The sequence below is a fragment of the Callithrix jacchus genome, chromosome 9 (assembly GCF_049354715.1).
Source record: "Callithrix jacchus isolate 240 chromosome 9, calJac240_pri, whole genome shotgun sequence".
Taxonomy (NCBI): Eukaryota; Metazoa; Chordata; class Mammalia; order Primates; family Cebidae; genus Callithrix; species Callithrix jacchus.
This window is the reverse complement of record NC_133510.1, coordinates 72,470,542-72,493,260: the sequence shown is the minus strand read 5'-3', so window position 1 is coordinate 72,493,260 and position 22,719 is coordinate 72,470,542. Positions and strand designations below refer to the sequence as shown.

The 22,719-nt window shown below is 40.4% G+C and overlaps 1 protein-coding gene across 12 annotated transcripts in view; it reads right to left on the bottom strand.

The window, feature by feature from the left end:
* The window catches only part of MYRFL (myelin regulatory factor like), a 135,846-nt gene that overhangs the window by 40,087 nt on the left and 73,040 nt on the right, over window positions 1-22,719 (bottom strand). For 11 of the 12 annotated variants that reach the window (XR_013521925.1, XR_013521924.1, XM_054238597.2 and 8 more), the window contains 7 exons: window positions 22,378-22,573; window positions 19,735-19,811; window positions 18,122-18,232; window positions 16,379-16,469; window positions 9,524-9,724; window positions 2,883-2,991; window positions 2,037-2,146 (listed from right to left, as the gene is read on the bottom strand). Coding sequence is in view for 10 of the 12 variants with exons in the window: in XM_054238597.2 (XP_054094572.2) it covers window positions 2,037-2,146; window positions 2,883-2,991; window positions 9,524-9,724; window positions 16,379-16,469; window positions 18,122-18,232; window positions 19,735-19,811; window positions 22,378-22,573 (895 nt within the window). In the remaining 2 variants the exon portion in view is untranslated. The remainder of the gene's footprint in view (window positions 1-2,036; window positions 2,147-2,882; window positions 2,992-9,523; window positions 9,725-16,378; window positions 16,470-18,121; window positions 18,233-19,734; window positions 19,812-22,377; window positions 22,574-22,719) is intronic. The other variant, XM_054238601.2, reaches the window with a different exon arrangement.

Sequence of the window (22,719 nt, the reverse complement as noted above, 5' to 3'; positions counted from 1 at the left end):
ATAAAACGATATAGTCACATGGGTAACAGTATGGCAGTTCCTCAAACAATTGAAAATAGAATTGCCATATGATAAGCAATTTCACTTCTGAGTAAATATTCCCCTCAAACTGAAAACAGAATCTTGAAGAGATATTATTGTATCCTCACAATTATAGCAGCATGATTCACAATAGGTAAAACATGGAAGCAACCCAAAAGTTCATCAATGTATGAATGGATAAGCAAAATGTGAATAAATGTGAAATTATTCAGCCTTAAAAAGAAAGGAAATTTTGACACATGCTATAACATAGATGAACCTCGAGGACATTAAGCTAAGTGAAATAAGCCAGCCACAAAACAAAAAAATGCTCTAATGCCCTATAATTCTGCTTATATGTAGTCAAAATCATAGAAACAGACAATAGAATTGTGGTTGCCAGGGGTTAGGGAAAGTGGATAATGGGGAGTTATGGTTTAACAGGTATAGAGTTTTTATTTTACAAAATGAAAAAGAGTTCTGGAGATGGGTGGTGGTGATGGCTGTACACATGATGAACGTATCGAGTATCAATGGTCTGTATGCTTTAAAATGGTTAAGATAATATGTCATGTTTTGTGTATTTCACCACAATTAAAAAAAAACAAACTGGGAAATAAATGTATAAATAAGTGTTTCATGATATAGCTTTCAAGTGAAATGACAGCCTAGGTCTGGGAGAGAGACTGAAGAACTGCTTCTATCGAAGACATGCTCTTGGGAAGCAGGAGGTAGTAGGTCAACCACTCCAGTTCTGCCACTCTGCTCTTGCAGCCCTGGGCTAAGCAGGCCTCCCAGACCCTGTCATCTAAGTTGCCATATGATCCAGCAATTTTGTTATGAAACCACACTGTTTGTGGTACCGGAGCTGGTATGTGGCAGATGGTGGTGGGGCCTAACATGAAAAGGTATCCTCTGCTTCGCTGCTCCAGATGTGGCTTTTGACCAGCAAGGTTGGCAAGATTGGCATCACCTGGAGGCTGGTTGGCCCGGCAGGCTCTCTGGCCTCACCCCATTCTTGCAGAATCAGAATCTGCATTTTAATAAGATTCCCAGTGATGCATATGCACTTTCAAGTCCAGGGAGCATTGCCTCCATTAACTAACAAATTATAAATTAGTCTCCACTCAAGCATCTCTCCCCATGACTACAAAACTCTTATATCAATTAGGATTTTCTCTCAGCATCAAATATACTAATGCAGCATGAAACAAATCAGCATCAGAGTGCATTTGCAAACCTTGCAAAAAATGCAAGATTTCATAGAATCAATAGATGTGGCATTAGGGAACTCCTCAAATCATACACATAGCATAGACAAGCAAGCAACTGGCAGATTTAGACCCATTACCAAATGAAGAGGAGCTAATCTACAGGCATGATGGCATTCCTTCAAAAGAGAATGATTTGAATATCAAAGAATTAAGAGATGCCCTTGGGAAAAAATGATTAGGCCTATGAATATCTTTGTAAAAATGACCCACTTTATGATTAGACTGTAAAAGTCAAACACAATTTTATTTTAAAAACTATGCTCAAAAAAATTCAACACTTCACTTAATCTTAATCATTCTAAGAAAAAGCACATTGTGTAATTATAATTTAAGTTGCATTACATAAAATAGAATGCATTTTCATAAGTTTATTACCATTTTAAAAGATGAAATCTAATTAAAACTTTTTCTCAGTATTTATCATGATGTTTGGCCCTTGTTTAAAGTGCATTTATGCTAAGTGTACTTTCCCAGTTCCAGCTTTTCTTCAACAATAAGACCTGCTAAACTGGAATCCTTTTATCGCATTTTTCTTTTTATCACACGGAACTTCTTTTTGGTGCTTATGATCAAATTGAGTATTAATTATAAGATAGTTAATGCCAACTCACTCCACAACTCAGTGAAGAATTCTTTTAATGTCCCACTTCCTGGTTGGATGTTTCAGTCCATTGTATTACCACAGAAGGGGGTTTATTCCTAGAGCTATAGGATAGCAGCTGATATCTTTTCAATGATTACCTTATCAACCATAAGGAAGTTCTCCAAGGTCTCTCCATTGTCGCAGGTGACATCACCAACCTCTCTTACTGCTCTGGGCAGGATTTCTTGCACCTCCTGGGCAATCATTCCTATAACAAAACACTCCAACAGGTTTAATCTTCAAAGAAAGATCTTTCTGGAGAAAATCCTCACTAAGCTTTTGCTTTGATCTACAATACATCTGTGGCAAAGAAGGAATTTTGAGCCGAAAACCACTATAGTATTAAAAGTGGGAGTGTTGTTTTATCTGCTTTTTCTTTTTTCCTTTTTGAGACTCTGGGCCAAATGTTGGAAAGGGGGAGGTAAGTGCCTTAAAATCCCTGTCCATACAAGCAAAGGTGGGGCATTAGCTTGATTTTCTTTCTTTTCCCATATGAAGCCTTTGCCCCTAAAATACTTCTTCCTTCTTTGGGTTTCTTGGATTGGAGTATAAACATCACTTTGCTTACCCCGTCTTTTATCTAGATCCACTTACCCTGCACCTTCTCCCTCCATCTCCCGACTGCCCAATGCCGGTCCTCATATAGGTTGAGCTGCCATCTGCCCTGAACCCTCAGCCCATGAGCAAGAGGACTCCAGTGAAAAAAACTATATATTCAACCCACTCCACCAGTACAGTACCTTGGGGCGGAGGAGTGGGGTGTTGAATAAAAAATGACACAGAAATTCTTCAACCTTTCCTGTTCTAGTGACTATGAGTTTCACAGAGCACAGGTTAGATCAACAGTGTTGTCAAATGCCACAGTACAGAACCTCAAAATAAAAAGGAAATTAAAATTTTAACAGTTGACAAAACAAAATTAAAAGGGGGATTTGTGTGTGTACCTGTTTGATGGGCAGTGTTTATTCCCATTGCAGATGCAAATTCAGGTTTGTAGTCATATTCAACAATTCTCATTTGGGCTATTCTTTTCAGCTGTTCAGTTGTGTCAACCTAATTTAATTAAAGAAGAGCAGATTTTACTAGCACAGATATTTGCTATTCAAATTAATGCCCAGAGTGACCCAGAGACATCACTGAATTGCTTTTGGACATTTTGCTGGAGATAATTTCTTCAAGTGGATTGCAAGCCAGGATTACCCAACTGCTGGCCCTTCAGGACCCAGCCATCCCCCCTCTCCAGGACACCCCTCCCTCACACCATCCCAGTCAGCCGGGTATCTTCTACCTGCAGTCACTGCTCTTACATAGTTAACTTCTACCTGTAGTCACTGCTCCTACATAGTTAAAGGCTGTCCCAACTGTCACTACAGGGTTCCAGCAAAATGATAACAATCAAGACAGTACAGTGAACTTTCCCTAAAGCTAAATGTGTTTGATCCAAAGAATTCCTCTCTAAATTGAGAGATTTTATAAATGAATTGATGGTAATAGCACAATCTATTTTTTTAATGTCTTTATCTGACAAGTAAAAAGTTGGCAGCCCTTTGGGTACCCTAAATTTTCTTTTGAACCATAATAGGATTGTGAAACCAGTGGTGTCTTGGCAGTTAAAAATAAACTTCCTGGGTATTCATCCATGTGATAGAGGAACCAAAAGTGCTTTTTGTTGTTGTTGTTTTAAGAAAACCACTCTCATGGTCCTCGGCTCCTCCCTTGACAGTAGAGCTCCTCCACCATCGTTTAGGATTCTCAGCCCTTCACTAGTTGGGTTGGTTGTGAAAGATGGTGGCTAAACGGATGAGCTTGACTTCAGGAAGCTATTTCAGAGCATAATTCTGAGCTTCCTGCTATCATTCATTCTTTGTTTTATTCAACTAACATTTACCAATCACCTCCAACATATCATGCACTGCTAAGTGCTGGGACTTAAAAAGTAATTGCCTTGAGCTGGAGGCCATTAACCTTAGCAAACTAACACAGGGACAGAAAACCAAATATTGCATGTTCTCACTTATAAGTGAGAGCTAAATGATGAGAACATGTGGACACAGAGAGGGGAGCAACAGACACTGGGGCCTTTTGGAAAGTGGAGGGTAGAGGGTGGCAGGAGTGAGAGGATCAGGAAAAATAGGCTTAATGTCTGGGTAATGAAACAATCTGTACAACAAACCCCAATGACACAAGTTTACCTGTGTAACAAACCTGCACTTGTACACCCAAACTTAAAATAAAAGTCAAAAAACAATGCCTTTTAAAAGCTTATGGTCTAGACAAGAAGAAACACCTGGTATATACATCTGTAATCATATATGATTTTATTACAATGTGAGAAGCACAGGGCAATGGTGGAATTATACACAGAGAATCATTACAGCTCTGAGGAAAGGTGCCGAAAATATTCTTCGGGAAATATAAAGGAAGGATTCCTAGAGAGGATGAAGCCCAAGCAAGATCTTGGCTTATTCCAGTTCCTCAGACAAACTCTGCTCCTTTCACTTCCAAGCCTTTGCCCATGCTGTTTTCCCAGACTCAAACGTTTCCTTCCCACTCCCCTACCTTCTCCTTCTGCAATGTAAGCACTGTTCCTCAGAGAAGGTTCTCTCGACTTCCAAGTCTAGGCAAGGTTCCTCTGCTTTCTGTGCTCATAGCGCCTGTTCTCCTTCATAGCATGCGTCACAACTACCACGTGTTGTGACTAATTGTGTCATCTTCATTTTTCTTCTTCCCCTACATAACATATACCCCGTGGGCATGAGGACATGTTTAAGGTCATGGTTCATCACCACGTCACCAGTTTCTAGTATAATTCCTTGCATGTTGTAGGTGCTCAACTAATAATTGTTAAGTACATTACTAACCTTAAGATAAGAGTTAGGGAAAGATGTAAGGTAAGAAGGGAGGGAGAAAGGATGAGACTAAGGCATGAATACTAAGCAGAGAGAACACCATGAACCAAGGCCCGAGGCAGCAAATGCCCTGAATGATATGTGCACAACCAAGGCAGAGTTTGGCATTACTGGACTAGAATGGTTAAGGCCAGAGTAGAAAGGGCCTTGCAAGTCATACTGGGAAGGAACAGTTACAATCTCATTTTGCCCTGTTCGTATATCTATCACTGTAAGTACCTTCACTCGGTCACCAAATATTTATGGAGTAGCTACTATGTGCCGGAAGTTCTCCTAAGCACTGGAGATTCAATGAGTGTTTCTTACTTGGAGCTTAAATTTTCATAAAAGTCATTCTTGGATCTTATTCATCTCAGGACCTGCACAGTACTGAGCAAAGTATCTGACATGTAATAGGCACCCCAAATTTTTGATGGATAAAAGAAGAAATAAAAGAATGAAGGTATTGAAATGGGAGAACAATCCCTGACACGAACAGAATTGAAGCGAGAGGGTCAATCAGGAGCCAGCCTGGACTGGCCTTGAACTGCCTAGGCCCTGCCCAGTTCCTCAGCCAGCTCTGGTTAGCATGTGCTCTTAAAGAATAAGAAATTGTAGCCAGGCGTGGTAGCTCATGACTGTAATCCCAGCACTTTGGGAGGCCGAGGCAGGTGGATCACAAGTCAGGAATTTGAGACCAGCCTGACCAATATGGTGAAATCCCATCTCTACCAAAAATACAAAAACATACATAGGTCCCTGGCAGTCCTATGACCACTTCCTATATCCCCTTGGTTCCTGCCCCACCTGCAGGGCCCCCACTAAAGAAGGAAGCAGAGGCAGTGTTTGTTCCTTTGCTGCAGATGAAAAGCAGAGGATAAGGTGCCCTCGTGCAGGCTGTCCAGGCTACAGAGAGGGAAATGGTCCCTGGTTTCTAAACTAAATCCTTGAATGCATTTTCCCCAAGACATACTGCTAGATATAGTATTAGGTCCTCTAGTACTACTACTACCATCATCTAGACAGATTTTTGGCCAAGAAAAATTTTGAGGGTTAACTTAGAGAACTAAACATTTTATATGACAAGATTTGTCAAACAAGCTGCTCTTCCAATTTCTGGATTTGTAGACTTCTCAAAGCCAAATATAAACAGCAGCCTGTATTGAGTGATCTCTCTGTGTACACATGGACCAGGGAAAACAATTGAGACAAAGGCTGTGCCTTCTCTGAATCCTCCCCTATGACCCTACATAGGCCAGCGCTTACTGCTGTACCTTGCTCTTCAATGCCTGTTGAGTAAGAAACTGAAAACTGGATTCGGGTGTCTACTTTGACCTTGCCCACAGCACTTATCGAAAGTTTGGACCACGAATGCAAATCGCCATCAGCATCATGCTGCCTCACACCCAAAGTTTCTATAATATATCACTAGCTCAAGAATTGCATCACAGAGAGCACCTTCCAGTCCGTGGAACTCAATTTGTCCAGGGAAGGCTATCTGTCATCTGGTGATGGCCCATAGCCCAGGCACAGTCTGGAATAGGAACAGCTTAAATGACACCTGCTCACCCTGAACAGAGGAACTTCTGCATTTGGCTCCTGGCTCCTTTGCATGTTTGACTTTCTTGAGCTTTTCTCGTGTCTACTTTTGTCTTCCACTAGCACACGGGTGGTGCGGTTAGGAGAAAATCAAAACAGCCTTTAAGCATTTCATCTTCACTGGTTTTCTTTTCTGGCTGGAATTTTTAAGTATCTTGCTGCCTTTTTTCAGCCTTCACCACAGAATTTGAATGATGCATTCAACTCTCAACTTCCTCATGTTTTTGGCCATTGACACTGACGTTCTTCATGTGCCTCTGGTGTTCCTTTTCTCTCTAGTTTTGCTCGGTTTCCATTGTCAGAGCTGCGTTTCCTTCAACGCCCAGCATTGACATGATGCCATTGGCTGGGCAAGTTAAGCTGCCCCTCTGTTCAGGCCTTCAGTTGCAGAGGTTTCAGTCATATCTGAATCATCATCTCCATATCTTGGATCTGTGTCCCTGTGAGTATCAAAATCTCCCCCACCAGTACTTTGTAGATAATCATGTGCTTAATATCCACAAAGCAATCTGTGTTTCCTGAGTGAGGAAACACACAGCCAGGGCAAAGCAGCAACCTATATCCATTTTCCCCAATTGTAGTATTAGGCAACATATCTGACCACTGTATTTTGTAGAAGCTCATCCAACCAGAAGCCAGCTCTGGTTAGGATGCACTCTTAAAGAATAAGAAATTGCAGCCGGGCATGGTGGCTCATGCCTGTAATCCCAGCACTCTGGGAGGCCAAGGCGGGTGGATCACGGGTCAGGAGTTTGAGACCAGCCTGACCAATATGGTGAATTCCTGTCTCTACTAAAAATACAAAAAAATTAGCCATGCATGGTGGCACATGCCTGTAGTCCCAGCTACTTGGGAGGCTGAGGTAGAAAAATCACTTGAACCTGGGAAATGGAGGTTGCAGTGAACTGAGATCGCATCACTGCACTCCAGCCTGGGTAACAGAACAAGATTCCATCTCAAAAAGAAAGGATAAGAAATTGCTTCCAATCCTATGTGTGCCATCAAATCAACCAAGAGTCAGATTCCCAGAGTATTTGAAAGAAAGGCTCTCTTTTTAAAAGTTGCAAAAACTAAGACAGAAAGAGGTGAAGATGAAATTCACAAATCAACATCACCATCATCTCCCTCATCTCAGTAATAAGTAGTGGATTGGGACACACAAGATTTCTAGGAATATATCTCTCAAAAATGTACATAGATCTATTAAATCAATTTTTAAAAAATTTAATAAATAAATATCATCTAATTTTCATTTTGTATAAATAGAAAATAACATCTATTTGTTTAGACTTGTCTAGCTAAAAAAAAACACTTTACATATATGAGCTTAGAAGAATCTCTTAACCTGGGTAGAACAAATAAGAGCATTTCCTGTTGATGGACAGCAAAACAGAGCCGTAGATCACCTCTGGGCCAAAGTTTCTGGGCTGGTGGTTGCCAGAGTCAGGACTAAAGTCAGTCTTCTAATCAGGGACCAGGATTTTATTTTTATTCTATTATGCTGCTGTGAGCAGGAAGGGAATACAGAAATTTCATATTTAGAGCCTGGATTGAAGTGACATTTCATCTATACAGAGAAGGCTTTTTAGAAAGGATGTGAGAAGTTCTCCGGAAGCTTGTTATTTTAAGACACTATTTTCTTCAAACCAAGGAGCAATATTTGAAGACGTTTGGTAAACGAAGTTTTGTGTTTAGCCTGGTGGTAGCAGGAAAGGTTGTACAGGACTTTTCTCACTTGTTGTATTCAATTTACATTTTAATAAGACTTAGTAGTGAATCATATAGCCAATTACAAGGATAAATTTGAGTCGGTATGATCTGAAATGCAGACAGAAGATCTCTCTCTAAAGTTCAAAGGCACAATATCTAGGACTGATATCTGGAAATGTATGTGAGAACTCTCTGTCTCTGCATTCCCATCTGGCTAGCAGGTCACAGGTCTTCTATCACGAACCACAGCTTCACAATCAGTATAAAAGTCTACAATTACAACAATTCTTTGGAATCCTCTAAGCAAAGGAGGACATTCCTTGGCTAGTTTAGAAAAACCAGTGCAGATTTGCGCTGAGAAAGGAATGCAGTCTGGAAGAAGGGCTAATGGTGAACAGATTAGGACTCCTATTAGCTTAAAAGGAATAAGGAAGGGAGGGAAAAGGAACTTTTAGAACACAGCCTCACAAATGCTGTCAAGAGAAGTAGTAGAGTGAGACGATGGGGAAGTGGCAGAAGGAATGAATGGGAAATCATTAAATGGCAGAAGAGTTGGAATGAGGTGTTAATAGCTGGCTAATGGTTGGAATCTTAATCCTCATCTCTATGGTGTACACAGAGTTGTAGCTTTCCAAGCTGATTCAGTTCAACTGGTTAAAAAATTAAAACGAGCCAAGGGTGTCAGGCAGGCAGGCAGGCACCATTTTCATCTTATAGATGAAGACACTGAGTTCAGGGAGATTAAGCATTTATTGAGGGTCACAATGCTGGGGAGAGCCCAGAGCAGAAGAGCCCTCTCCTGATGTCTAGGGCTTTTTTCTGGTTTTCTCTCCACAGAGGGAAAAGGTCTTCACCCAGAACTCTTGGTGATGAAGGGACCAAGTAAGGGATAAGGAGGAGCTTCTCAAGAGTTCCTCAGAAAAAGATGATGCCTGAGGAAGATAATGGCCAGTAGGACTGGTGCCAGGGACCTAGGAGGAAGAGGCTAGAGACGTCCAAGAAAAACATGATCAGGAACTGGACTCAGACAGTGCTTGGAAGATGAGTGGGGAGATGGAAAGGAAAAGGCAAGCTCTGGAAGCAGATAAAGTGTGGAAGGAAGGGCAATGGACTATGGAAAATAACTGAGACTTGCTGCTTGTGAAGCCAATGACATGTCGTTGCCCACTGCTCCTGTCAGGTAAATCCATTCTCTCAGGTAGGAATTGCTTTACAATTTCAGCAGAGATGCCCAGCAGCTCAGTCATCATGCTTAAGCGGTGTGTTCATCTCACACCAGTGGGTGACATGTAAAGATGTGTGGTGCAAGGTGTGGCAGAGGCCAGGAGCACCCAGCACATCTGACTGGGGTGTCATAGGAGGGGCCCAGGGCCTGACTCTGTACTCACCTCCTGGATATTCTGCTTTGCCCGGCTGTCAGAGGGATGCATGATGGTCCCCATCACTTTCATGTTGCCACAGACAACCAGGGCTTCGTCCGGCACATTTGTATTGATTCCTACTCGACCATGACATACAACAGATTCTGGAACTTGTCCTTGCTGCCACAGTGCATCACTGTCATTTTCAAATTGCCCAGGGTTAGAGGCCTGGAAAAATACACAAATATATTATAATTAAAGTTACAGTAACAGGAATAGATGATCATGTTAGTGTTCAGAGCAAAGGCAAACTGAATATTATCTAAGTATTTTACAAGAGAATCCTGTATTGAGTGACATATCCAAGTAACTCTGGGGCCCAGGAGAGCCAGGGAGGCTTCCCTAACTGCTCTGTCTCCCCACTAGCAGGAGCTCTGTATGCCATGATTTGAAACATACATCTCTATTGCATCTATCTGGAATTAAGAATGTAATCAATTATGTTAGGTGGGCGATAAAGAAGAAAACTAAAAATGGCTATCTTTTCAGGAATAATCATCATCATCATGATTTAAAATCAGAACATTACATCAGAAAATATTACAGGTGTACCAAAGTCAGATAAATAAAAATACCTTTTATAGTTTCAAAACGCTTTTATATTTATGATTTCATACACAGGTTACAAGCAAATGATAAACAAATATATTTAATATACCTCAAGTATTACCTAACATAGAGGATACGGAAGGAAGAATAACAGCTACATTTGTTGTGCGATAATTCACAGTGCAATTCTATGAGATATGTACTATTGTCCTCATTTTATTGACACTGACACCCTGAAAAGAGAAATAAATTGCCCAAAGCCACAAAGCTAATACATTCTGGAGGTGGAACTATAAGTCCTCTGATTATTAAATAGTGATTTGCCTATTTCATGCCATTGCTTAGAAGTAGTCCTGGCAATCTTCAAAGAAAATCCAAGTGAAACCATTGGACTAGACAAAATTCTGGAGATTTTACTCTTAAATAAAATTATTTGCCAAAGAATGTTCCACTGCACTGCCTTCCTTCCTCCCTGCTTCCCTGTAGCCACTGAATTGATTCCCAAATATTTTAAAGTAGGCATTTCTAAATCCCTCAAAATTCTCACAACAAAATTAATTTGTTTTTAAAATTATGACGTATTTTCATGATTGAGACAGGTTGTCACAACTTTAGGCAAACAGTTGTGATCCTGATTACCTAAAAAGTCAGTACTAATACTTGACTTTTTGCCTTTCTGTTGGTATATGATACATTGCAAGCTCAGCACCTGAATACGCAGATTTTCTCGGAATATTACTCAGGAAACCAATAACAATGGTTTCCTCAAGGATGGAGTCTGGGAGATGGAGAAACAGTGGTGAAAGGAAGATTCACCTTTCACTGTATACTCTCTTGATATTGAGTGTTTTGTCATATGCATTTGTTACAATTTTTAAAATAATTTAAGGAACCACAAAGTTTATTTCTTAGTTTGGGTTCAGTTAAAGAACTTTCTGATGACTTCAATTTCCTAATTCAATCCCAAGTGTCTGCACCCTGAGCTGCTTGGAAGACTCAACCATTGACACTTGATGGACAAAAGCAGTGAAAGAGTTCAAGCGCGGTGGCTCACACCTGTAATCCCAGCACTTTGGGAGGCTGAGGCATGTGGATCACTTGAGGTCAGGAGTTTAAGACCAGCCTGGCCAATATGGTAAAACCCCCATCTCTACTAAAAATACAAAAATTAGCCATGCATGGTAGCATGCTCCTGTAGTCCCAGCTACTTGGGAGGCTGAGTCAGGAGAACCACTTTAACCTGGGAGGCGGAGGTTGCAGTGATCTGAGATCAGGCCACTGCACTCCAGTCTAGGCAACAGACCAAGGCTCCATCTCAAAAAAAAAAAAGAAAAGCAGTGAAAGAATGTAATATAAAGTAATGGGGTGGGAGGCTAGTGGGGAGTGGGGGATGAATATAAAATAACAACTTTGAAGATTATTTTGTGTAAATTTACTTGAACGAAGGGATTTTCTGCAAGGTCCCTAGAGCCCCTTGATTGTGAATGGCAAATTGGCTTTGACTCAAATCCTTTAGAGCAAGCAATCAACTAAATCCAAAGGTATGCCATGTAAGATGGTGATGTATTTTTCTCTATTTTGAAGATAATGAGCCATTTCAAGGAAACAAAATAAGACAGTGATGGATTTTTCTGTAATGAGCTTTGGGATAATTATTAACATGTTGGTAACTTGATACTGAAACAGCAGATATAAGTGGATTTAATTTTTTGGAACAATTGCAACATTCTCACTTAGATCAGATGAAAACTCAAATCCGTAAAATATGTTCACATTATTTTGGAAAGGGCCACAGATTCACAATGTTCTAAATATATAGCCCTAGGGAGAATTCCTCATCAGTAACGGAAATGTTCTCATAAGATCTGTGAACTTATTTCTCTTCTCTGGAATCCACAACCTTCACATGTCAAAGCAAGCAGAATATACTACCTCTTTCTGGAATTATGAGTTTGTATTCACACATGACCCAATAGTGGCTTATGGATATCAAACACCAAAATAAATGAATTAAAATGTCTAAAATACTTTTATTATTTGTCTCATAGCCTTTTATTTAGGGAAAGAGACCTGAGCATTCTAGTCTATGTTATAACACAAACTAGCTGTGCGACCTTGGGGCAGTCCCTTAATCTTTCTGTACTGTGTCCTCATCTGATAAATAAAGAATCACGTCTCCTTTACCCACCTCCAAGTGTTATTGTGGGATTAACTGAAATCATGTGTGCATGAACAGTTCGCAAAAATGAAGATGAAAAGCCTCAAAGTTATTCTCAACACACTCTCCTGGACACAATAGCAGCTATTTAACCTATAGTTGCTCCATGGGCTCTCCTCAGCAACACACCTGCAGAGTTGCACGATTCCAGGGGACGCTTTTCATAAAAAAAAAAAAAAAAAAAAAAAAGTAAATGGCGCCCCCTGCAGGTTACTGGAATAGAAAACAGCATCAGCAATAATTTGAGGCCTACTCTGAGTTGGAAATGAAAAGCTGGAATTTGTTTTACTATCGTTTGGGATTCAAAAGCAGCAGCCAAATAACAAATAAAAGAACTTGACCTGAGGAAGGCAGCTTTTAGGAAATCCATTTTTGCACCTTTTGAAAGGGTTACAAAAAATGGACCCAGATATACTCTGCTGATGCTACTCAAAGCATGGTCTGTAGGCTAGCAATATCAGCATCTCCTGGAAGCCTGTTACAAATGCATATTCTCAGGCATCCTGACCTACTAAATAAAAAACACAGGTATCTGTATTCTTACAAGCTATCTGGGGATTTTTATTCATAATACAAGCTTGAGAATTACTTATTTATGCTATGTAGTCCAGTTATAAGTTGCCCCTCTATAGTTGACAGAAAGATCTGTTGAGTCCAAAACAGGTATTACTCCATAAACTGTTTCTTTTTTTTGAGACAAAAAACTGTTTTTTTGTCATCTAGGCTGGAGTGCAGTGGCGCAATCTTGGCTCATTGCAACCTCTGCCTCTCAGGTTCAAGTTCAAATGATTCTCCTGCCTCAGCCTCCTGAGTAGCTGGGATTTCAGGTGTGTGGCACCATGCCTGGCTAATTTTTGTATTTTTAGTAGAGACGGGGTTTCACCATGTTGATCACACTGGTCTCAAACTCCTGACCTTGTGATCTGCACGCCTTGGCCTCCCGAAGTGCTGGAATTACAGGTATGAGCCACCACGCCCAGCCTCATAAACTGTTTTCTTTGAGTAAATAAAAATTCACCTGAACTCCAAAAGAGGGATGTGTGTATGTGTGTGTGTGTGTGTGCGCGTGCGTGTGCTCATGTGCACGCACACACATATGCATTATTATATTATCTTCCCCAACCCTAGGTTTGGTTTCCCACCTCACGCAGTGCGATTTGTAGAGCAGTAGAGGAAGAATTCTTGGGGACATGCCCATTTCTAGTCTTCAGGAAAAGAAATTGGAATAATTTATTACTTTCCAAAATGAAGAAACCCTAGAGTGTCTTTGAATGGCAGACAAAAGTAATAATTCCTTCCTGCTTGCAACATTGCACTCCAAACCAGGTTTAATTTTTTATAAGGAAAGTGGGCCTCAAATAGAAAAGCCCAGTCATTAACAAGGGGAATCTGAAGGAACTCCACTGAGAAATTCTCCCAGAAACAAAGACTCAAGAAATAAATCTGTTCTTTGGAGTAAGTCTCAATTTTCATTGGTCAATTTATGCTAAAGGATCATAATATACTTCTTTAGCTGCTTTGATTGACAACCCAGATGAACAATTACTGGGTCCTTCCCACCATTCTCTCTCCAAGCAGAATTCTGACAAGCTTGGTCTCCTGGACCCTTCCTGGAGGCCTGGAACTCATCTAGGCCTCATACAATCACCCTTACCAAATAGTAAAATGTCAATCTCTGCCATTAGGAGGAGTGGTTCTTAGGCCACAAAACAAGTCTGCATTTGTTTAAATGCAGTTTTCATTTCTCCATTTAATGTGGTCAGGGCTTGTAGAATCTGTGTCAAATTTTTCTTCCCATTCTTCATTCTGGAGCTCAAACTAACAGAACCAGGCCATGACCTAAGTGGCCACATCCTGCTCTTTTGTAGAATGTTGGCTGGTCTGCCCTTGACCCAACACATTTGTATGCACCATATAGACTCCTCTAGAATCTCAGGTGGCAGAAAATGTTTTCTGTGGACATTTCTAAAACTCACTAATTAGAACACAATAATGCCATTCTTAAACAATTAAATGGACCAAAAAGTCTGCATTCATTTTCATTTCTGTGTTTTAGAGTTTGAGTGAAATAATATCAATAAGGTATTTCTAGTGGGGGGATGAAGAGTTGATATTAGTAATCCTTTTCTTCTCATTGCTGTTAGGGTGACTTTTGTGTTATCCAGCACACTTGTAGAATAGGGTATTCTCTTTAACCAAAATCATATCTGGCAGAAAACTATCATATCTGGAATATAATCTTTTTTTAAAAAATTAAAATTTAGTGATAGCATGACACTCAAACTATGCTGAGTGAATTTAATATTTTGAGTATTCATACTGAATCTGAATTATGGAACTTTCAGCTTCTCAAAGTCTTCATTATGAGCTCATTATCATTGTGCTTGGGATTTAAGGAGGTGCCAATTAACAGAGAGCTTTTGGTAAACAGGATGCTAGAGAGTGGAGCTCCCTCCCTCTCATGTTGCTGTTGTGTGGAATTGCATGGCAGCTGCGTATAGCTTTGCAGGAGCTGTCAGCAGCAAATGGAAAAACCTTGTCACTAGGTAAATTATTTCAAGTATGCAGGTGACTAGCAGACTATCTGTCTCAAGCAGAAGTTACACCAATTGGGAGAGTACTGTCATCACATTTTATCTATGCTAACTCTGAAAAGAATGGCATTATCTGTCTTTATCCCTTCCTAAGAGAAACAACATGCAACCTAGGTTTCCAGACTTGACTTTAAACCAGATTTGTTAGCATAGCAAGGCAATTCCAGATGACATCAAATGAGATGTCAAAGACGGCCCGGGCCCCTGCAGAGGGATGGACAGGTACCTCTGTGATTGGCTTATGATGCAAGGAGAGGCCACACCTGCCTCTGCCCCAGAGAATCCTCATTTGCTGCAGGTTATGTCAGCAGCCTGGGGTGTGCAGGCCCTGGGATTGCTGAACACATAAGTGTTTTACCTCATTTCTATCATTACTTCATCTCCATTAAAACATTGAGATATAGTTAAAGGATTTCCATTAATAGGAGGCTTATTAATTTTAATTGACAAAAGGAATTACAGAGGGCTCTTTGTTTCAGAATGGTTCGTCACAGGCAAGGAGAGATGCCATTTCCCCAAATGGGCAGATCTTCTACTCCTCCTCAGGGCCTCAGGTAACAGCCACATACATGCGCAGGCTCACGGTGAACACTGCTCTCTATTGGAGTTTGCATGGTCCCCCGTATCGCTTCAAAGATCCATAACAACACAGCCCCTCCCAGGGCTGCCAGGCCTGTGGCTACCTGTTACTTCATGCCTCTGGTATTTTCAGTGGTGGCCAGCCTGAACTCACACAGCTGCAGCTGCAGCTGCCAACGGCTTTATGTTTTTGTGGCTGCCAAGACTCCCCTGCACAGCTGTGACCAATCATTCATTCAGCAAAATGTGCTGAGCCAGCCATTCCTATGTTCTAGGCAGTGGCCCAGATGCCCTGGTACCACCAATCACTTTTGGCCTGGAATACTTTCCTACCACTTTCTCCACCCCGCAGGCTTTAGGATCAGAGAGATCCAGGATCCATCATTTATAATTTGTGAGATCATGGATTAGTTACTTAGCCTCTTAAGCCTCAGTTGCTCTGGGTACAAATAATGTAATGTGAAAGTACAACAATGTAAAATGATGTCATATGTAAATTATTTAGCTCCGTGCCTAGAACACAGAGTAAAAATCAGAGTTTCTCGACCTCAGCACCACTGACATTTTGGGAGGCATAATTTTTTGTTGTGGAGGTTGTCTTGTGCATCGTAAGATACTGAACAGTATCCCTGGTCTCTACCCACTAGATGCCAGCTGTGACAACCAAAAATGTCTCCAGACATTTCCAAGTGACCCTTGGAAGCAAAAATTGCCCTTGGTTGTGAACCACTAATGTGAAAACTAAAATAAGAATTTCTGCTATTACTGTCATTATCATCGAAATAATCAGTATCATCGAAAAGGCACATAATTGAAAATTCCAGTCTGCCTACATGGGAGGAAAGCATGTGGAATCCAGAAAAGTCAGAGAACTGAGCTTACCCTTACAATGATCCTTTCAGAGATGTGGGCAGACAACAGATAGAACTGGTCTTGGTTAGCAGCATACAGTCCAACCACCAACATGAAGTATCTAATTCAGAGACAGCAGACCAATGTCAATGCATCAGTAATGGAGACACACTTCATACAATCAAATACCACCCAACAGTTGATCAATAGTGAATTTATCGAGATGAGTTTGCTTATTTAAAGACTTCCTTTTCCCTTCTACTCTAAGTTGTCCCCCCAGTGAAATAAGAGAGTAGTTGATTTACTTGCTATTGTTCTGGGTCAGCACTTTGCCCAGTTGCTGGTATCTGTGAGCTGTTTCGCGGGCTCCAAAAGAGCAGGAAAGCAGGCTGCCCCAGGGAGATATCCCAGGAGGGGGCTGGGGTCAGCCTGTCTCCATGCTGCAGTCCTGGGCCCTCAGCACAGCACGGTTCACAAATACAACAGGAAGCCACCTTAAAGGTCCCTTTGCTCAGAGCCACAGAAGCCACATGGCCTGGGCCTTAATGGAGACTGACTCCATAGGGTCTGTGCCACCACACGGGATCCTTCCCAGTTCAGCCTGCCCTTGGCCATGCATCCTGTGCCTTCAGCATTCTCAGGGCTTGACTTTAGCCAAAGACTCAGACCTCCCCTTCAATTGCTCCCAAGGCAATTTTCATCACTGTTCCTTCAACTGCCATTTCATATGTACCACTGATCAGACAGTTTTAAGAGTAGACCATTTCTTGAAAGTCAAAATTAAAACTATCCTCATCAAAGAAGCTTTTACCCTAAGAACTGCATGAAAAAACTTAACCAACTTCCTCTATAACACTCCTATTCTCCCAGAGAAGAAGAGTTTCCCTCTGCATCTAAAGTAAATCAGTAAGAGTAGTAACTGTTATCATCATTAGTATTAGCTACTATCAAGAGCTCAGTGTGTGATGTACCGGGCGAAGCAGTTTCCCCACATTAGTCTATTTAGATTCTCAAAAGAACTTTACTGGAGTAGAATATTGTTATTGTCTCTTATTTTAGGGGACAGGAAAATGAATCTCAGAGAGGTTAAGTTTTCTGCCCAAGATCACTCACCTAGTAAATGCCAGTATCAAATAGTCAAATTCGATTCTACCAACTCCAAACCCTATGTTCTAAAACCAGCAGTTCTCAAACTTGGGCATGTATCGGTGTCACCTGGAGGTTTTGTTAAAATACAAATTGCTGAGCCCCATCCCCAGAGTTTTTGAGTCAGAGTTTTCGATTCTTTGTTAAGGCCCAAGAACTTGCATTTCTAACAAGTGTTCATTTCTGCTAGTCCTGGAACCACACTTTGAAAGCCACAGGTCTAAATCATGAAAACAAGTTATTTTCTTTTTTAATCAAAAAGGTCACAGCAGAACTTCAAGTCTAGAGGCCAGCACACTGGTTAAGAAACGCAGTCAATCCTCAATCTTTGGATGGCAATGAGACGTAAACATGTGGCCACTCTAGAAAACCATGGAGGGAATTGAGCCAGGCAGTTAGGGCTGGACAGGAAAGTGGGCATTGCAGGGCATGAAAGTGGAGAAGAAAGATGTCCATGGGTAAAGGAGAAATGTTAATAATCTGAGAGGCAGAGAAAGGAGGCAAGTGGCTTAGGGAGGCCCCGTGTGCTGGCTGGTAGTATCAGGAGGATCAGAGGGGCCCAGGAGGGCACTTCCTGCACAGATACAGTACCCAGCCATACTGCCATGCACACAGTGACACCAGTACCTCTGGTCTGGATTTGGTTTTCCCTTTTTTCTCATATTATTTGCTGTGGTTTCACTGAAGTGTAATCGTCCCAGCGTTACTTTGGTGACCTGGTCAGCCAATAGGTTGATTCTAAAACAAACAGCAAAAATCCGAGAGACTATAAGAGAACACGAAATCTGATCATGTCAAATTCACTTTTAAACTCTCAACTATGCTTGGTTCCCAGTTCTCATCACACTGGGAGAACAGTTTAATCTAATCGCCAGTTATTCACTGCTATCCACAGCATGGTCTGGAATGGCTGCCAGGAAGGCCATGGAATACCTTGAGGGGTAGGAAATGCTCAGTCAGCAGAAGCTCAAGCCTGGAGCTCCAGACTCACAAGGGCAGTATGCTCCATATACCCAGTATGGATCCTTTTATCTCCACAATGGGAAAAGAAAGCCTTTCATTTGTGCTGCTGTCACTGTTGTGATAGCACTCATCTCCTGACTGAAGCAGTTTAGGTCTCGAATGAATGCCTTTGCTCCCTCTTCATGTATTTGCCTTCTCCTAGTCTAGCAGTGGGAGGCAGCTTCCTCCAAAGGAGGGCCACATACACCCTTCCCAGACAAGGGAGACCCAGATGTGCCATGCATATTTGGTGCTGCATTTGTACAAGTGGCTCCTGGTCTGTTCACGCCATGAGACCATGTTTCTTTTCAGCCCAAAGGGGGTTGACTCAGGGTCAAAACCCTGAGATGTCTCCACTGCATCCCAGCCAAACCAGTCAAAAAGCAAATCCCACTCACTCTAAGTCATCCGACAGAGAAGACTAACTTTGCATACTACCAGCTGTATATGCTTTCTATATTTGAATCCATTCAGCCAGCTATCAATGCAGCTTTAAAGAATAAGAAAAAATAACCTCTAAGCACAGCATAGATATACAATCTTGAAATTACTTCAATCAACATTATGCTGATTTAAATGAAAAATTAAAAGAAAGATCTAGCCATAATCTATCTCAAGAAACTAAAGTTGTTAGTAATGTTGTTAGCAAAGCTTTTAGCAATAAATAATATAAAAATAATATTAGCTTTAAAATAGATCTTTTTATAAAGAATTTTTACAATGGTTTCAATCTATAGTACAACTTTATTTTTGTTGATGGACATAGAGTCATAATATTAACATTAATATTACATTAACTGCTGGGCACGGTGGCTCATTCCTGTAATCCCAGCAGTCTGGGAGGCTGAGGCAGGCAGATCACCTGAGGTCAGGAGTTTGAGACCAGCCTGGCCAACATGGCAAAACCCAGTCTCTACCAAAAATACAAAAATAACCTGGGCATGGAGCAGGTGCCCATAATTCCAGCTACTCGGGAAACTGAGGCAGGAGAATCGCTTGAACCCAGGAGGTAGAGATTGCACCACTGTGCTCCAGCCTGGGCAACAAGAGCGAAACTCAGTCTGAAAAAAAAACGAAAAAAAAAACCTACATTAACATTATTAATTTGGATTCTATGGTAGGTTTCATTTTAAATAAGTAAAATAAATTAGGTAATAAAATTATATATATATATGATAAAGAAATTAGGTGTTTATTCACAAAACATTCACAAAAGAATTCAGAAAGTAAATTCTTACTTAACAGGATTGAAAATGTTTTTGCTCCTATCTGCTCGGGACTGTTCAATAGCAATTATTTGATTGGCGGCTTCTACCTGTATGGAACAATACAAAGTAGATTAATTAATTATTTAATTTGTTTACTTATAAAAATGTTAATTAGTAGAGAATTTTTGAGTACCTAAAAAGTTTTTCAAGGCATCATCCTAGGCAGGAGGGACAAGTCACCACAAAGACACATAAGACAATAGTCCCTACCTTAACGCAGCGTGCTGTTGATGAGGAAAGAAAGAAATACCTGTGAAATTAAACAACGAGAACACAAGACAACAGAGTATTTCAGGTAAGTAGTGAATACAGAGTGGGCTAGAAGATGACTGAAACGTCAGGAGCGAGGCAGCTTTTTATTTATTCATTCACTCTAGAAGTACTGACGGAGCACCCACTATGTACCAGGAACTGCTTTAGACATTAGAGATAAGAACTGAACACAACAAACAAAATTTCCTATCCTTGGGGAGCTTACATTCTACTATGAAGAAACAATGATATACAATATAATAAATAAAACATAGGAAATAACATTTATTCAGCATCTGCTACAAACTCTTCTTGTTCTGTGAATATTGGAAAGGGCTTGTGAGACCAGCCCTGTAATATACAACTGGTGTAATTTTTCTAGAAAGATTGTAAAAAATCTTTCTAGAAAGCAATTGGTGGCCTATATCAAGAGTTTTAATAATGTTTGTATTCATGTGCAAATTTGCCTTCTGGAATGTATCCTTATGCAAAGGCAGGTTTACATGGATGTTTACTGCAGTTTTATCAACAATAAAACATTGAAAATAAACAAAACTTCTAATAATAAAGAATGAATATGATGCATCCATACAATGGAAAACTATACATCTTTATGAACAATATTTTTATGGGGTTCTTAATATATAGTGTGATGTTCACAATATAGTATTAGCAATATAAAATTAATTTTAATAACCAAAAAAATGAGGAAAACTACTGAATGGTGGATCCCAAATAAAAATGAATTTTATCTCTTTTTCATATATTTCTATTATGTTCCAAAATTTTGACAATGAACTCATATTACATTCATCATAAAAAGAATGTCTTTTTGTTGCAGGTTTGTTTGATGTTTATTTGTATTTTTTGTTTTTTGTTTAAGAGCTCAGTTTGATGCAAGAGCAGTTGATGTGTGCAGTAGCCAAGCCTTAGTGCCTAAGCCCAGGTTAGCTATCAGAATAAAATATGTAGGCCAGGCACAATGGCTCGTGCCTGTAATTACAACACTTTGGGAGGCAGAGGCAAGAGGATTGCTTGAGCCCAGGAAGTTGAGGCTGCAGTGAGCCGTGATAAAGCCACTGCATTCCAGCCTAGGTGACAGAGTGAGATGCTATCTTAAAGAAAACAAAACAACAACAAAAAACAATATAATGTACAGATAATGAATGCTGCTCCCTCTTAGGAACTGGATATAAAGTTACAATTTAATAAATACTTTTTGACACTCAGAAGTCATATTACCTGCATTCTGAACCCAGCTCTACCCTTTACTACCTTGGATGAATTGTGTAACATTATTGGTTCTCAGCCTCCCTTCTGTTAAACTCTAGAGGAGGGGTATTGACTAAATTACTAACTCCTTGACTTTTCTTAAGTCACAGATCTTTGATAATCTGATGAAAATAATGAATCTACTTCATATGAAAATGCATCAACATGAATAAAAATTAAATAATGAAGAATACATTTAGCAAAATAATTGTAAGAGTATTTACTAAAAACTATAAAACTATAGTTTGAAGTGATGCTGTGCCATTTTCTGAGCCCAGACTTATGAAATCAGCATCTTGGCTGGATATAATGGCTCATGCCTGTTATCCCAGTACTTTGGGAGGCTGAGGCAGGAGGGCCACTTGAGCCCAGGAATTCAAGAACAGCCTGGGCAACATAGTGAGACCTCATCTCTACAAAAACAGCCACACTCCTGTGGCATCAGCTACTTGGGAGGCTCCCAGGTGAGCCTGGAAGGTCAAGACTGCAATGAGCCATGATCATGCACTCCAGCCTGGTGGAACACTCCAGCCTGGGTGACAGAGCGAGACCCTTTCAGAAAGAGAGAAAAAGATAAAGAGAAAGAAAGAGAGAAAGAGATAAAGGAAGAAAGAGAGAGAAAGAGGGAAAAAGAGAGAAAGAGAGAGAGACAAAGAAAGAGAAAGGAAGGAAGGAAGGAAAAAGGAAAGGAAAGAAAGAGAAAGAAAGAAATGGACTTTTCACTTGTCTTCCAATGTTTATTCTTAGAACCCACCCACCATACTAGGAAGAAACACAAGCTCTCCCATAGAGAAGTTCACATACAGAAGAGTTAAGCCTTGTCAGTTAGAGCCCCATTTGAGCTCCAGCTGATGGCCAGCACAAACTCAACAGGCATCTGAGTGCTTCTTGAAAATGGCCCAGTTAAGCTGCCCCAGTTGATGACTTCTGAACAGAGTCATAGTCACACCCTGACCCAGTTGCAGATTTGTGACCAAAAGTAAAGGATTGTTATTATTTTACGTCATCTTGGGATGGTTTGTCATGCAGCAATAGATAACTAGAACAAAATTAATGACTTAAGTAAACTGAACTAAATAAATGACATACCTTAATGCCAAAAGCTTTCAAGTAAAACATTTCTATTGGCTTTAGGCCCATCTGGGTTTCAACAAATTTTGGGCTTCCCCAAACTTGGATGTGGATGGTTATCTGAAAATGATTCTTTTTTTGGCAAACAAAAGCTTCATCTGCTGGTGAAAAATTAAATCCTTTGTCTGTTACAACTCGATAGCCCACATCAGGTCTATGAAAAGAGAAACCAAGAAACCAGTTTTACAAATGTTTTCTACATATTTCTTTTCATTAACAATACTAATTGTATAAACATTTCGGAAAAGTACACTGTGAAAAATGCGTTTTGCTGTATTTAATCAATTGATTTCTTGAATT